Here is a 14,739-nt window from a genome sequence, read left to right as displayed (position 1 = left end):
GTAGTACAAGTATTTCTGAGAATGTACAGTAGTATGGCATGTATTTATTATTACGATGCTGATCAAAATACTTTACAATCCACAACTATTGGTTCTACTTCTTTTTTTTTTATTATTTTAATGACTCGCACTACAAACTTTAAGTTACTTGAAGAAGTTCTCGATCCACCAACAGAACAGATATGTTTACGTGACTATTATTATTATTATTATTATTATTATTATTATTATTATTATTAAACCTGTTATGCTGTGGTAAATGGTCAATATGAAATAAAAAATTAAAGTAGATTTAACATCATACGCTTTGTGACATAGAATTATTATTTCAATGTATTTATTTTAGTTTTATTTTGTCACCTAGTGGAATCGAATTAGCACCATGAATAAAAGCACCATGAGAATGAAAAGATTTTTATGTAGAATGGGCATTAATGTTGGAAATGCAGTTTCCAACACTACTATAATAATATAAACTATAATACAGTAAATTGCTGTAAAAACAGATTGTGAAAATGAAAGGCTTTGAATAGATATAAGATTGCTGGAAATAATGCACAAATTATTCCTACCTGACTCTCGCTGCTCTTGTTGAGGAAAAAACAGGTGAACAATGTCTTTCTTTCTTTACTTTCTTTTTTGTTTTGAAAATGAGTTCAGCGCCATCTACTGGTAGATAGTCTTCTATAAAACTGAGAAATTCAAGAATCAGTGTACGCTGTGGTTAATCCTCTATGGTACCGTGTTGCTTCCAGGCCACAGCAACCATTTTGGTTTGCAACAGAAAGAAAAACAACAATAACAACAACAACAAGAAGAAAAACCTGAGTCCTTTCTTAATCAAGATGGAAGGACCCAATATTAACCAACAGATATGCAAATATTGTTCATATGTGGGTGTGGGCAGCTCTCTGGCAGCTTCTGTTTACACACAACCAGTTCCTCTATCTTCTCAACCAGCAACTGGTTACAATACAGCTAAATACCGTATACCTAAACTGCATGGTCTAAATCTAGAGTTTAAATGAAATATTCGCAAATAATAACAAATGGAAGTTTTATTATATCGTGGCACAAATGATGTTCAGAAATGATTTGAAAACATGGTTAGAAGATTTTATTTTGATATAACCTTCACATTAACACAAAAAAACGAAAAACACAATTATAACAATGAAACATGTAATATATTATCATTATATATATATATATATATATATATATATATATATATATATATATATGTGTGTGTGTGTGTGTGTGTGTGTGTGTGTGTGTGTGTGTATATATACATATATATATATATATATATATATATATATATATATATATATAAACACACACACACATATATATATATATATATATATATATATATATATGTGTGTGTGTGTGTGTGTGTGTATATATATATATATATATATATATATATATATATATTAGCAGAGATTATATATATATATATATATATATATATATATATATATATATAAAATCTCTGCTATGATTTCTGCTACACAAACAGAAATGAACACACATGTCATTAGCGCATGCGTCTGAGTTACTCAGTGAAACGTTCACTAAGCCCTGACCCGTTACAGATCCTCCAATATATACTGATGTTTCTCTTGAAGAATTTTATAGAATTCTGCTTTCACGGCTGTTGAGGTGAGACATCTGTACAGCTCTCTCATTTGTTCTTGTCCTATTTCCTTGCTCTTGATCTTATAGTACATTTCATCACTAATCATTTTCTTGCCTTTTAGAACGTCTGCGATCTCAGTTACTGAAGGAACTCTCTGAATCAGTGTTTCTCTGTGTTTGTCCACAAAGTCAGCACCTGAAATACAAATGATCATCGAATGACTGTAAACATTAAACTGTCCAATTGGATGATGAAACTGTAAGGCCCTGTATTTCAAACACACACCGCTAACATTTACAGTAAATGGTTCGTTTGTAGGAATATTTTATATAATGATTAATATAACATTAGGTTTTCCTAGACAAGATTAAATAACCAAAATGTTTGCATGTGTCCGTGTTAGGAAATAGTTCTGAATACATTGTATGTATTCGTTCCAGCAGATAATTAATTCAGACGGGCTTACCTGCTTTAACCGTGTTTGCTGAGACTGCCTCTGTATCTGGCAAGACAAGACAAGACAGCAAGATCTGAGACTCAGACTTTACATAATAAATAATGGTTTAGAGAAAAAGTTCCTGAAAATAATCAAAAAATCATTCGTTCATTAAGCTTCAGTAACCAGTAATAGAACAAATGTATTGTTCTCCAGTCTTATTCGACCTCTTATTAAACGTATAGAGACATTTAAACAGTAACGGTGGGTATAAATCGTAGGCTATAGGCTATACATTTTAGTTACTACCATTTCTCATCCAAACTAGAAAATCCTGGACAGGCCACGCCCACGAGAGACAAACGTGTGACGGTGACATGTCATCTGCTACTATGAAGGATCTACAGTCTGGGCTAGGAAGAAATCAGCGTCTTTATACAAGTCTGTGCATTATTCTTATGACCACTGGTGGTGCTGTTGCTCTTAGTTTCACAACCCATAATAACAGCAAATTTTGTTGTGTTGCTGGCAAAATTGACGTCGATGCCTCCATCTATTGATATTATTATATTCTAAGGGTTAACCCATTTACACCGGCCACTCTTGAACATGTGCATGCTGCATATTTAAAGAATGAACATTTGTTCACCTGTAAGAAGCGAGACCTCACGTGGCGTCCACACCTGCTGGCCATTTTCATCCAAAAGACTTAGAGTGATCTCATCAAGCTCGGTATTAAACAGCACCTCAAACGTAGGGTGATAGTTGGGGCCGTAGTCAAGATCAAACGTCTCTTCCTAAGGAAATGGGTGACGGAGAGATTATTCCGGAAAGTCAACCGTGTTTCTTAAAATATGACCAAAGTGTTGATGGTGATGAGCTTCGTGTTGTACTCAAATGAGTCAGACGTTACCTCTGGTTGAGGTTTGTAATCACGGTCAGTAGTTTTACAGCACAGCCTGTATAGTTTACCAGGGCTCAGCTGACATTTGGAGGTTGTCTCAATGTACTCGTTGCACTCGCGTTGTTTCTGCACCTTCAAGAGAAACGAAATGAAATGGTGTTCATGGAGCTCATGTGGATAGCATCAGGAATAAAACACACACACACACACACACACACACACACACAAGTAATACGTTAACATTTTCATTAAAGCAGATTACCTCTTTAACTGGCACATTCCCTGGCAACAGATGGATGTTCAGTTTACTCCTACTGAGTTTTCTAGTCATTTTCTTACGGAACAGGAGAACTTGTGCTCTGATTGGATACTCTTGGAATAGCAGCGCTTTTAATATACCGAAGAGGGAGAGACCATGGATGTGTATGATCACATGTGTGTCTGTTACTTTTAGCGGCTGAATGATCTCCACGTTTCCACCAGTTGCATGCGCCACAGTCAATTTAACCACATCGGTACCTGTAACATAAATAACCAAGGCATTTTAGATCATCATCATCATCATCATCATAATAATAATAATAATAATAACACAGATTAAGTATTTATCCCACAATGGGGACAAAATAAAAAGCTGACACTGCAATAATAATGCCTTTATTAATATAAATATTCATATTGGCACCCTTAGTAAATATGAGCAAAGAAGGCTGTGAAAATTGTCTTTATTGTTTAACCTTTTGATCTTTTATTCACAAAAATACTCTCTCATGGAAATGCAATAAATGCAAACACAACACACACAAATATATTTATATCTTTGTTAAATATAGGCATGCAACAATTATTGGCACCCCATGAATTCATATGAGAAAAGAAAAAAAAATGTAAGCATATTTCCATTGATATTTTAGATTGTTTAGTACACCTGAGTGACTAGGAACAGGAAATTGTTCAATCATGACTTCCTGTTTCACAGGGATATAAATATGAGGTAAGACACAGGCCAAATTTCCTTAGTCATTCATAACAATGGGTAAGACCAGAGGAACATAGCTGTGATGTGCGGCAAAAGGTTGTTGAGCTTCACAAAATGGGAAAGATTTACCAAGGGTGCCAACAAAATATATTTTCATGAGTCAGCTCTGATTTTTAATTAATGAATTACTTAAGTTTAATGGTGATGGAATAGGTGATATTAAAAATTCGGTCTTGGATGCTTCCGCTCAAGAAAAATCATGCCGTCCTTGGAACTATACGCGTGTCATTTGCGTTTGGGGAGCGCAGAAAATTTACCCAATTCCAGCTTATTTATTAGTGAATAATAGGTCATCACTTCAAGAAAAAGCCTCATGATTTTCAGACCCTACCTCCTAATTTCTATAAACCTTGCACATGAAATTGCATCTTCATCAGGGCAAACCTTTCGCCATTTTCGAAAGATCGTTACCGTGCATGCCTCTCCCCAGAATCATGCTGTCGTTTTTGGTTTGTCGTGAACACAGCTCTGCGCTCAGCTATTCTTCAGCGGTATACTCATGTTAGCGAAAGGTCAACTCACGGGTCTCACAATGCGGGAGGTGCAGATGACGGATTGAACCTTTGAGGCATTCGATACTGTACAGAGGTCCTGCAGAATCCTTCTGTAATCCATCCGAGACACAGCTGTCCCAGGACACTATTCTGTACAGCACTTCCCCTTTCCCTTCCATCTCGAACACAAGGTCTGTCAGTTTGCACTTAAACTGCCCGGCACGAGAGCAAAAAAACCTGAAGAACAGAAAAGCAATCACCTCTTCAATCCTAAATTTGTTTGAATGACAGAATTATAAAGAATAAATAAATAAATAAAGCATGCATGTTACCTGTATTTCATTCTGTTCTTATCATTAGGATAGTTGTCAACCAATTCAGGAGTAAATATTTCAGTGTCTGCTGAGACCTGTTATACATAATACGAGACCATTTTTTAGATTGAAACAAAACAAAACGTACTTTTGTTTACTTTACTATTTATCCGAACACAGTTGGGTTTCTGTGTGTAGAGTATCGTGACGGGGTGTGAGCCCCCTGCTGGGCAAAACACTTCACAAATGTGTTTTGTTAAAATTTGTTTTGAGAGTTCTTTAAAAATGTATATCTGACTACGAATCTGTAACCGTCATACTGGGTCATGAAGATCAGATAAAGATCCTTACATGTCCAGTGTCAGGGTGCAGTGTAGATGTGGACTGAGCGCCTTTTCCGGTTCCAATGGGTTCTCTAAAATCCTCTGTTGGAAGAATCAAGAAAAATGCGTACATATAAAGCAAGTACATATAAGTGTTTTTCGGAGAAAATTCTTGTTCCTTGTCCCCTTAAAAGTAAGAGACTGAAAAATAATAGTGGAAAAAATCCTACCTGATATCACCCAGGCAACAACAAGAGAGGACTAATATCCAGCACGATGCACAAACACACACACTGATACTTAAGGGTCATTTTAGCATGGCTGATATACCTACCTGCATGTTTTTGGGAGGCGGGAGGAAACTGGAGATCTCGGGGGGAACCCATATGGACACGGGGTGAATGTGCGATGCTCCACAGCTCAGAACTGAACCAGAAAACGTGGAGGAATTTGAGAAAGTACATGCATACGTTCATGAAATAAGGTGAATATTTCATGCCTTTCATAATTCTCTCCTTGGATTCATCTTCTCTCCTGCTCTCGTCCACGTTCGGAAACATCGTGGTGTCCATTTCCAAATGACAGCCTCTGTTTCTTGCCACCATCTCCTCTATCTTCTCCAGCAGCTCCATAACCTGCGAGTTGTCATCCATGTTATTCTTAAAAACATGATATCTGTTTCCACATTTCTCGACCAGCCACTGGAGAGCCACGCCTTCACGCTCGATGTGTCTCTCTATGGTGACGTCTCCCAGGAAGTCCCCAAAGGTGAACAGAACTATGGTGTGACTCCTCCGACATGAACTCCCAGCCTCTTCAATAATGCAGTATCCTCATCGTACCGAGACATACACAGTAGGACGTGTGAGTTTAGATTTATGGAAGGTCACCAGAAAAACATTGCACAGAGCCATGCGTTGCTCTTCTTCCACCTTGTTTTGCCATCTAGCAAGTGGGCGACTGGATACTTCATCTGGACTAGCATGTCTGTTATTAATAGCTTCTACGTCATTTGTATGCTCTTTACTTTTTTCATGCTCCTCAAATTCTGGATGACTGAAATTCTTTGTCCCTGCGTAGAAGCCACTAGTTTAGTCTGCTAGATGGGGACGTGAACGGCAGATCTTACACCACATTTGACTGCGAACGTCGTCGGATTCAAGCCGTGGCATTTCTTGAAGGCACTTCTCTGAGAAAACTCTTTTCTTTCACTCGGGCTCGATCTGACGTTTCCTCTGAGGTGGCGTAACGCCAAAGAAGTTGTATAATGTCTGTGTTTTCTGGATATTTCTCACAGTATTACAGTTGGTCGATCCAAGACTTTTTTTATTTCGCTCGTGCATGCGCACCTGCGCACTAGTTATGTGCAGCGCTCTCTATGATGTTTAAATAATATCTTTAATAGAGAATGTGACACGTTGTGAATTTCAGACTACATGCTTACTGGAGATCTCGTTATTGAACACTTCACTGTGCAACAAATGAACAGGTGTGTTTACTTTTGTACCTCCTTCAATACTCACCAGTCAGTAGAGCAGATTTCTTCATTTCCACTCTCTCATCTTCTGTCCATTTTCTGTCTCCCTGTGGAAGTGAATAAAACAGTGTGAAGGTTTTCTACATGACTCCATACTGTATGTAAATAAAGTGTTAAACACACATGAAGTGTTTCTCTGTTCAGATCACTGTGTGTGTGTGTGTGTGTGTGTGTGTGTGTGTGTGTGTGTGTGTGTGTGTGTGAGTGTGTGTGTGTGTGAGTGTCTGTGTGTGTGTGTGTGTGTGTGTGTGTGTGTGTGTGTGTGTGTGTGTGTGTGTGTGTGTGTGTGTGTGAGTGTCACTGAGAGTTGATATGTTCTGCGTGATGACGTCACACAGTATCACAATAAAGTAATAATAAAGACACTGAGAGCACTGCGTGTATTTTTCTCCCCAAATCTGACAGTTTGTTTTGTTTATGTTTTCTTTTGGGGTGCCATTAATTTTGCCACATAGATTTTAAGAAAAAAGGTTTTTCTGTGAATGAATGAAGTTCCTGTTGTAGGGAGTCTGCACAGATCCTCGAGTTAAACTGAATACGTGTTAAACCTTTTCTGTGCCACTTTAAATGGAATTTAAGACAAAGTTTGCAGATGAACTTCAACGGGGTGAAGGTCATCATTTATTCTTACTGTTATTTACTTTATTATTTATTTTGTTCAAATTTCCACAAAGTCTTTACACGTAGCAATAATAATAATAATAATAATAATGATAATAATAATAATAATAATAATAATAATAATAGCAAATTACTAACAAACAGTTCAACAGCTGAGTTTCTAGAACAATCAAATGTCATATTTTTTACCCGTAATAGTCCAGTTTTTACCATCACTGGGGCTGTTACCATGGTAACTCATTTACCTGTCACCGGGCACTGGCCTAATTGTAACATAATTTAATAATCTTTTTAATGCTGTTACCATCAGTAAGAGATTCATGAAATAATAATATTTTATAACAGTTTACTCACCTGACGAACCTCGAACTCTTCATTTAGAGGAGGATGTGAGGGAAAAAATGCAAAGTAAGATTGTTGAGATGATTAAAAATGCAGTTATTTTCTGTAATGTTCTCTGTATTTGATCCTATAGTATTAGCTCTAAACGTTCTGTAGCTGTTCTCAAGAAGTCTGTTTTTATCCTGTACTGGCTTGTTTCTCTCCTCTTTCTGCTGACTTGAAAAAAAAACCTCTTCAGGCTCTTTCAGTATTAATGCTGCAAGAAACAAATTCACCAGATCACTTACTTCTATTCTGTTATAATCTCTTTCATGCACCATGATCCAGTGTGAACTCTCTAACTCACATCTCTCTCTGTAGTTATATACACTACAGTAACGTTAGCCCGTCTCAATCACTTTCAGAAGGAGTTACTGCTATGAAATCACATTCAAACAAAAACCTTCAGCTTTTTAGCTCTCAGCATCAGTGTGTAGGTCAGATTTCTGTGTCTGTATAACACTAATGACAAACTAGACTCCAGCGTGATGGACGTTCTGCAGCGATCACAGTCTGTGGTGTTCACTACACTATGCTCATGATGCTCATATATCTATGTGCTATTGCACTCTGAACACACAGCACAGTCTAATCTATTTCATCTGCACAATAAATATATTATTCATGCAGCATCAACATATCACCATCACAGAAAAGTCTTTATACTCACGTGATGGTGCCCCCTGTGAAAGTAAATAATACAGTGTGAAGATTTTATGCATGAAGTCAAATGTGAATTGTTCCATGTGAAAATGTGAAAGTAACTGTTACTCTGGTTAAAACACAGCTGATGTGTGTCTTAATAAAAAAGAGGAAAACTAGACAACAATCAGTCATCACACACAGTAAATCTGTAGAATGTAGCATTGTGCTAATATACCGCTAGTTCCCCTTAAGGAACAGAAATATCTTGTGATTTATTGGAAAATACTATTTTCTGATAAACGCATGTATTTACCAATATACAGTATGTCAGTATATGTGCATTCCCCCTGTGTATTTTAAATCTATAGTTCAATATTTTGTATGAAGGTAAGGACTTCTGTTCTCAGTTCAGTCAGGTTGTCTTTATGCTGTGTGCATTAACATGGCTTACTTCTGTTAGCTTAAAGAGACTAAATGCTAGGCCGAGTCAACTCTTCAGTGCTTCTTAAAATATGCTGTGATTGTTACGCAGAGCAAGTGATGGCAATGACTACGTTTACATGGACAGCAGTAATCTAATTATTGACCTTACTCTGAGTAAGATAATAATGTGATTAAGGTGTTTACATGAGTCGCTTTTAGAATACTCCTGTCATGTACCCGTTTTACATGTTATAGATCATAATTAGATTAAGAGCCCGCGTCATTACATCACCGCGCCACGCCGTCCGACGTACCTCCAGAATTTCACGCATCAACATACAGTTCGTCTTCGTTATGGGACCGTTTACAGTTTTGGGTGTTTTTTTGTTGTTGTTTTTTTTCCCCACGAACACTTTAAGTGCAGTTAATTATTAGTCATGCTGTATGTGCTAATAGACAACTGCTTGAAGCGGTGGGTGTGTCCCAAATCGCATAGTTACCGTCTATATAGTAGCTGAGATACATGTATTTTTCCCAACTACAGGCCTATAGTAGGTAAGTATGCGATTTGGGACACAGTCGAACTCTCTTGTTCGCCGTAAAACGTAAAACTGCCGTGTGTGATCGTGTCCTGTCGCAAAATGCGGTGAAAACTCCCACACGATGTTCATGATGTGATTAAGGTGTTTACATGTCACTACTACACGTCCATAATGTGACTAAAACAGGAGTACTCCACCTGTCTTAATTAGATTAGTGCTTACTTCGATTATGACCTTAATTAGATTAAGGTAAGTAAAAATTGCTGTTTACATGGTAGTTTCTTAATTAGAGTATGGTCTTAATCGGGTTAAGAGTGGATTATTGTTGTCCATGTAAACGCTGCTAATGATTCTGTCTACAAGCACTGAAAACTGTTAAAGCTATGATTTATGTTCATGGTGAAGCGTCAGGAAATGTTCTGTTACTGTTCATTACAGGAAGAACACAATTAGGAGTCACACCTTATGAAAATAATCCAAAAAGGTGAAATGGTCCTTGGATATTCGCACAAAAGACCCCTGTTTAATCCAGAGGAATCCTGGGAAATTTGGTGATTTTACTGGTGTATGATTGTGAATAAGATTCTGATGGAGTCCGGCAGTGGTGTGTGTTATATGTTACATGTTTGTTGTGTCTTTTACTCGACATGGTAAACGTCTCTGCTACGTTATTGCAGTGCAGTGGGGTTACGCACAGGAGCATTGTGGGAAAGAAGCTGGCTGATGGAAGTGGAATCTCACTGACTGATCAGAGTCCTTCACGTAAACATGATCTGAAAATGCTTTTTATCTTTCTATTTCATCCCTGGATTCAAATGTAATATATGTGATAAGTTTATAAAATATCAGCCGCTACCGTTAGTGTGAAGTCGAGTTATTTACTTACCGAGCCTGAAGCTGTCGTGTAAAACAACAGAGAGAAATGTAATGTTAGATAAAATACAGAGAGAAAAACTTATGATTTACAGTCAGAATCGCTGCTAAACAATCTTCACTCTGTGCTTTCAGTACAAAGATGTTCAGCTACAATTTTAATATTTTTATCAAACATAACAGCAGATAGTGAATCATTATAAATAGTTTATATGGTGGTGGCTCAGTGGTTAAAGGCTCTGAGTTACTGATCAGATGCTCAGGAGTTCAAGCCCGAGCATTGCCAAGCTACTACTGTTGGGCCCTTGAGCAAGGCCCTTAACCCTGAATTGCTCAGTTGTATAAATGAGATAAATGATCTAGTCTGTTCTACTGGATGTCCAGTAACTGTAACAATCTAAAGGACACATTTAGTGTGTAGTTTAATTTCCTCTCTGATGGAGAAATGTCTCTGATTGTTTCAGTTTAAACTGATATCGAGCCCGTCTCTGATTATTAGCTCCATTACATCAGATTGGTCACTAATGAGTGCGTGTGTCTTTTGTAAAGACACCTTCAGCTTTTCAGCTCTCAGTATCAGTGTGTAGGTCAGATTTCTGTGTCTGTATAACACTAATGACAAACTAGACTCCAGCGTGATGGACGTTCTGCAGCGATCACAGTCTGTGGTGTTCACTACACTATGCTCATGATGCTCATATATCTATGTGCTATTGCACTCTGAACACACAGCACAGTCTAATCTATTTCATCTGCACAATAAATATATTATTCATGCAGCATCAACACATCACCATCACAGAAAAGTCTTTATACTCACGTAATTCATACATCTGTGAAAGTAAATAATACAGTGTGAAGATTTTATGCATGAAGTCAAATGTGAATTGTTCCATGTGAAAATGTGAAAGTAACTGTTACTCTGGTTAAAACACAGCTGATGTGTGTCTTAATAAAAAAGAGGAAAACTAGACAACAATCAGTCATCACACACAGTAAATCTGTAGAATGTAGCATTGTGCTAATATACCGCTAGTTCCCCTTAAGGAACAGAAATATCTTGTGATTTATTGGAAAATACTATTTTCTGATAAACGCATGTATTTACCAATATACAGTATGTCAGTATATGTGCATTTCCCCCTGTGTATTTTAAATCTATAGTTCAATATTTTGTAATATATCTATGTGTTATTGTAGTACATAAAGGAATATACAGAATATCAGATTCCCACTTCCTTTAATTAAAACACAGACGTGTATCAATGTGAAAAACTGAACAGATAACAGAATGATGTGCTTTGCTACTGCCTCGTCTATATATCGGTTACGACAGCATATGATGTGTCGCAGTAGACTTGGGAAGATGCGTGACCTCCTTATGTCTGTCTCTCTTTCACTCCCAAATCCCTCTCTCCTATTATGGAAGTTTTTATAAATGAAGGTAAGGACTTCTGTTCTCAGTTCAGTCAGGTTGTCTTTATGCTGTGTGCATTAACATGGCTTACTTCTGTTAGCTTAAAGAGACTAAATGCTAGGCCGAGTCAACTCTTCAGTGCTTCTTAAAATATGCTGTGATTGTTACGCAGAGCAAGTGATGGCAATGACTACGTTTACATGGACAGCAGTAATCTAATTATTGACCTTACTCTGAGTAAGATAATAATGTGATTAAGGTGTTTACATGAGTCGCTTTTAGAATACTCCTGTCATGTACCCGTTTTACATGTTATAGATCATAATTAGATTAAGAGCCCGCGTCATTACGTCACCGCGCCACGCCGTCCGACGTACCTCCAGAATTTCACGCATCAACATACAGTTCGTCTTCGTTAAGGGACCGTTTACAGTTTTGGGTGATTTTTTTTTTGTTGTTGTTTTTTTTCCCCACGAACACTTTAAGTGCAGTTAATTATTAGTCATGCTGTATGTGCTAATAGACAACTGCTTGAAGCGGTGGGTGTGTCCCAAATCGCGTAGTTACCGTCTACATAGTAGCTGAGATACATGTATTTTTCCCAACTACAGGCCTATAGTAGGAAAGTATGCGATTTGGGACACAGTCGAACTCTCTTGTTCGCCGTAAAACGTAAAACTGCCGTGTGTGATCGTGTCCTGTCGCAAAATGCGGTGAAAACTCCCACACGGTGTTCATGATGTGATTAAGGTGTTTACATGTCACTACTACACGTCCATAATGTGACTAAAACAGGAGTACTCCACCTGTCTTAATTAGATTAGTGCTTACTTCGATTATGACCTTAATTAGATTAAGGTAAGTAAAAATTGCTGTTTACATGGTAGTTTCTTAATTAGAGTATGGTCTTAATCGGGTTAAGAGTGGATTATTGTTGTCCGTGTAAACGCTGCTAATGATTCTGTCTACAAGCACTGAAAACTGTTAAAGCTATGATTTATGTTCATGGTGAAGCGTCAGGACATGTTCTGTTACTGTTCATTTCAGGAAGAACACAATTAGGAGTCACACCTTATGAAAATAATCCAAAAAGGTGAAATGGTCCTTGGATATTCGCACAAAAGACCCCTGTTTAATCCAGAGGAATCCTGGGAAATTTGGTGATTTTATTGGTGTATGATTGTGAATAAGATTCTGATGGAGTCTGGCAGTGGTGTGTGTTATATGTTACATGTTTGTTGTGTCTTTTACTCGACATGGTAAACGTCTCTGCTACGTTATTGCAGTGCAGTGGGGTTACGCACAGGAGCATTGTGGGAAAGAAGCTGGCTGATGGAAGTGGAATCTCACTGACTGATCAGAGTCCTTCACGTAAACATGATCTGAAAATGCTTTTTATCTTTCTATTTCATCCCTGGATTCAAATGTAATATATGTGATAAGTTTATAAAATATCAGCCGCTACCGTTAGTGTGAAGTCGAGTTATTTACTTACCGAGCCTGAAGCTGTCGTGTAAAACAACAGAGAGAAATGTAATGTTAGATAAAATACAGAGAGAAAAACTTATGATTTACAGTCAGAATCGCTGCTAAACAATCTTCACTCTGTGCTTTCAGTACAAAGATGTTCAGCTACAATTTTAATATTTTTATCAAACATAACAGCAGATAGTGAATCATTATAAATAGTTTATATGGTGGTGGCTCAGTGGTTAAAGGCTCTGAGTTACTGATCAGATGCTCAGGAGTTCAAGCCCGAGCATTGCCAAGCTACTACTGTTGGGCCCTTGAGCAAGGCCCTTAACCCTGAATTGCTCAGTTGTATAAATGAGATAAATGATCTAGTCTGTTCTACTGGATGTCCAGTAACTGTAACAATCTAAAGGACACATTTAGTGTGTAGTTTAATTTCCTCTCTGATGGAGAAATGTCTCTGATTGTTTCAGTTTAAACTGATATCGAGCCCGTCTCTGATTATTAGCTCCATTACATCAGATTGGTCACTAATGAGTGTGTGTGTCTTTTGTAAAGACACCTTCAGCTTTTCAGCTCTCAGTATCAGTGTGTAGGTCAGATTTCTGTGTCTGTATAACACTAATGACAAACTAGACTCCAGCGTGATGGAGGTTCTGCAGCGATCACAGTCTGTGGTGTTCACTACACTATGCTCATGATGCTCATATATCTATGTGCTATTGCACTCTGAACACACAGCACAGTCTAATCTATTTCATCTGCACAATAAATATATTATTCATGCAGCATCAACACATCACCATCACAGAAAAGTCTTTATACTCACATGTAAAAAAGTCCTGTGAAAGTAAATAATACAGTGTGAAGATTTTATGCATGAAGTCAAATGTGAATTGTTCCATGTGAAAATGTGAAAGTAACTGTTACTCTGGTTAAAACACAGCTGATGTGTGTCTTAATAAAAAAGAGGAAAACTAGACAACAATCAGTCATCACACACAGTAAATCTGTAGAATGTAGCATTGTGCTAATATATAAGTTTATAAAATATCAGCTGCTACCGTTAGTGTGAAGTCGAGTTATTTACTTACCCGTGCTGAAGGTGTCGTGTAAAACAACAGAGAGAAATGTAATGTTAGATAAAATACAGAGAGAAAAACTTATGATTTACAGTCAGAATCGCTGCTAAACAATCTTCACTCTGTGCTTTCAGTACAAAGATGTTCAGCCACAAATTTTATATTTTTATCAAACATAACAACAGATAATTTCCTCTCTGGTGGAGAAATGTCTCTGATTGTTTCAGTTTAAACTGATATCGAGCCCGTCTCTGATTAGTAGATGAACAAACTTACTGAAATGATGAATCACGATTTAATTCATATTTGTACAAGCTGCTGCGTTTAGGCCCTTGTGCAGGTGTGTAGCAGAGTGAAAAACAGACGTACTGTTTATTCAACTAAAATGAACTTCACTCCACATTAGCACCCTGTATACTGAACCTCATACTGAATACTGACTGTGTGTTTCATGTACTGAGATGAGAAGCACAGATGATGATGTTGAGTTTATGCAGTGTGGAGATCAGGAACACTTACACATCAATACTGTAATCTCCTCTGTTCTGTCTCCATCAGTGACCTGACACAGGTAATGTCCTTCATCTGAC

The 14,739-nt window shown here is 37.4% G+C and overlaps 1 protein-coding gene across 3 annotated transcripts; it reads right to left on the bottom strand.

Annotated features, from left to right (window-relative positions):
• Positions 1 to 1,486: 1,486 nt before the first annotated feature.
• LOC108259949 (nacht, lrr and pyd domains-containing protein 1b-like) lies at positions 1,487 to 14,315 on the bottom strand. 3 transcript variants are annotated; one of them, XM_053677031.1, is made up of 10 exons: positions 7,668 to 14,315; positions 6,679 to 6,739; positions 5,184 to 5,257; positions 4,851 to 4,927; positions 4,547 to 4,755; positions 3,248 to 3,504; positions 2,995 to 3,117; positions 2,731 to 2,878; positions 2,112 to 2,147; positions 1,487 to 1,840 (listed from the first exon to the last, which is right to left on the bottom strand). In XM_053677031.1, the coding sequence occupies exons 2-10, from the start codon at positions 6,701 to 6,703 to the stop codon at positions 1,596 to 1,598; spliced, it is 1,194 nt and encodes a 397-aa protein (XP_053533006.1). In that variant the 5' UTR covers positions 6,704 to 6,739; positions 7,668 to 14,315; the 3' UTR covers positions 1,487 to 1,595. The 3 variants fall into 3 exon arrangements, with proteins under 3 accessions (XP_053533006.1, XP_053533007.1, XP_053533005.1); XM_053677032.1 differs by having other exon boundaries at positions 6,679 to 12,404; positions 12,438 to 14,315; XM_053677030.1 differs by having other exon boundaries at positions 6,679 to 14,315.
• Positions 14,316 to 14,739: the final 424 nt, after the last annotated feature.

This window comes from Ictalurus punctatus, chromosome 28, assembly GCF_001660625.3.
Source record: "Ictalurus punctatus breed USDA103 chromosome 28, Coco_2.0, whole genome shotgun sequence".
In the NCBI taxonomy this organism is placed as follows: domain Eukaryota; kingdom Metazoa; phylum Chordata; class Actinopteri; order Siluriformes; family Ictaluridae; genus Ictalurus; species Ictalurus punctatus.
The sequence above is the reverse complement of the archived record's forward strand: the minus strand, read 5'-3'. Positions and strand labels throughout refer to the sequence as shown.

Excerpts from the sequence above, each read along its gene's own strand:
- LOC108259949 (XM_053677030.1), bottom strand. The coding sequence starts at position 6,703 with ATGAAGAAATCTGCTCTACTGACTG. Across the intron at positions 5,258-6,678 it reads GAAATCTGCTCTACTGACTG|AGGATTTTAGAGAACCCATT; the intron begins GTGAGTATTGAA and ends TTCTTCCAACAG. Across the intron at positions 3,505-4,546 it reads CCTCCCGCATTGTGAGACCC|GTACCGATGTGGTTAAATTG; the intron begins GTGAGTTGACCT and ends TTTATGTTACAG.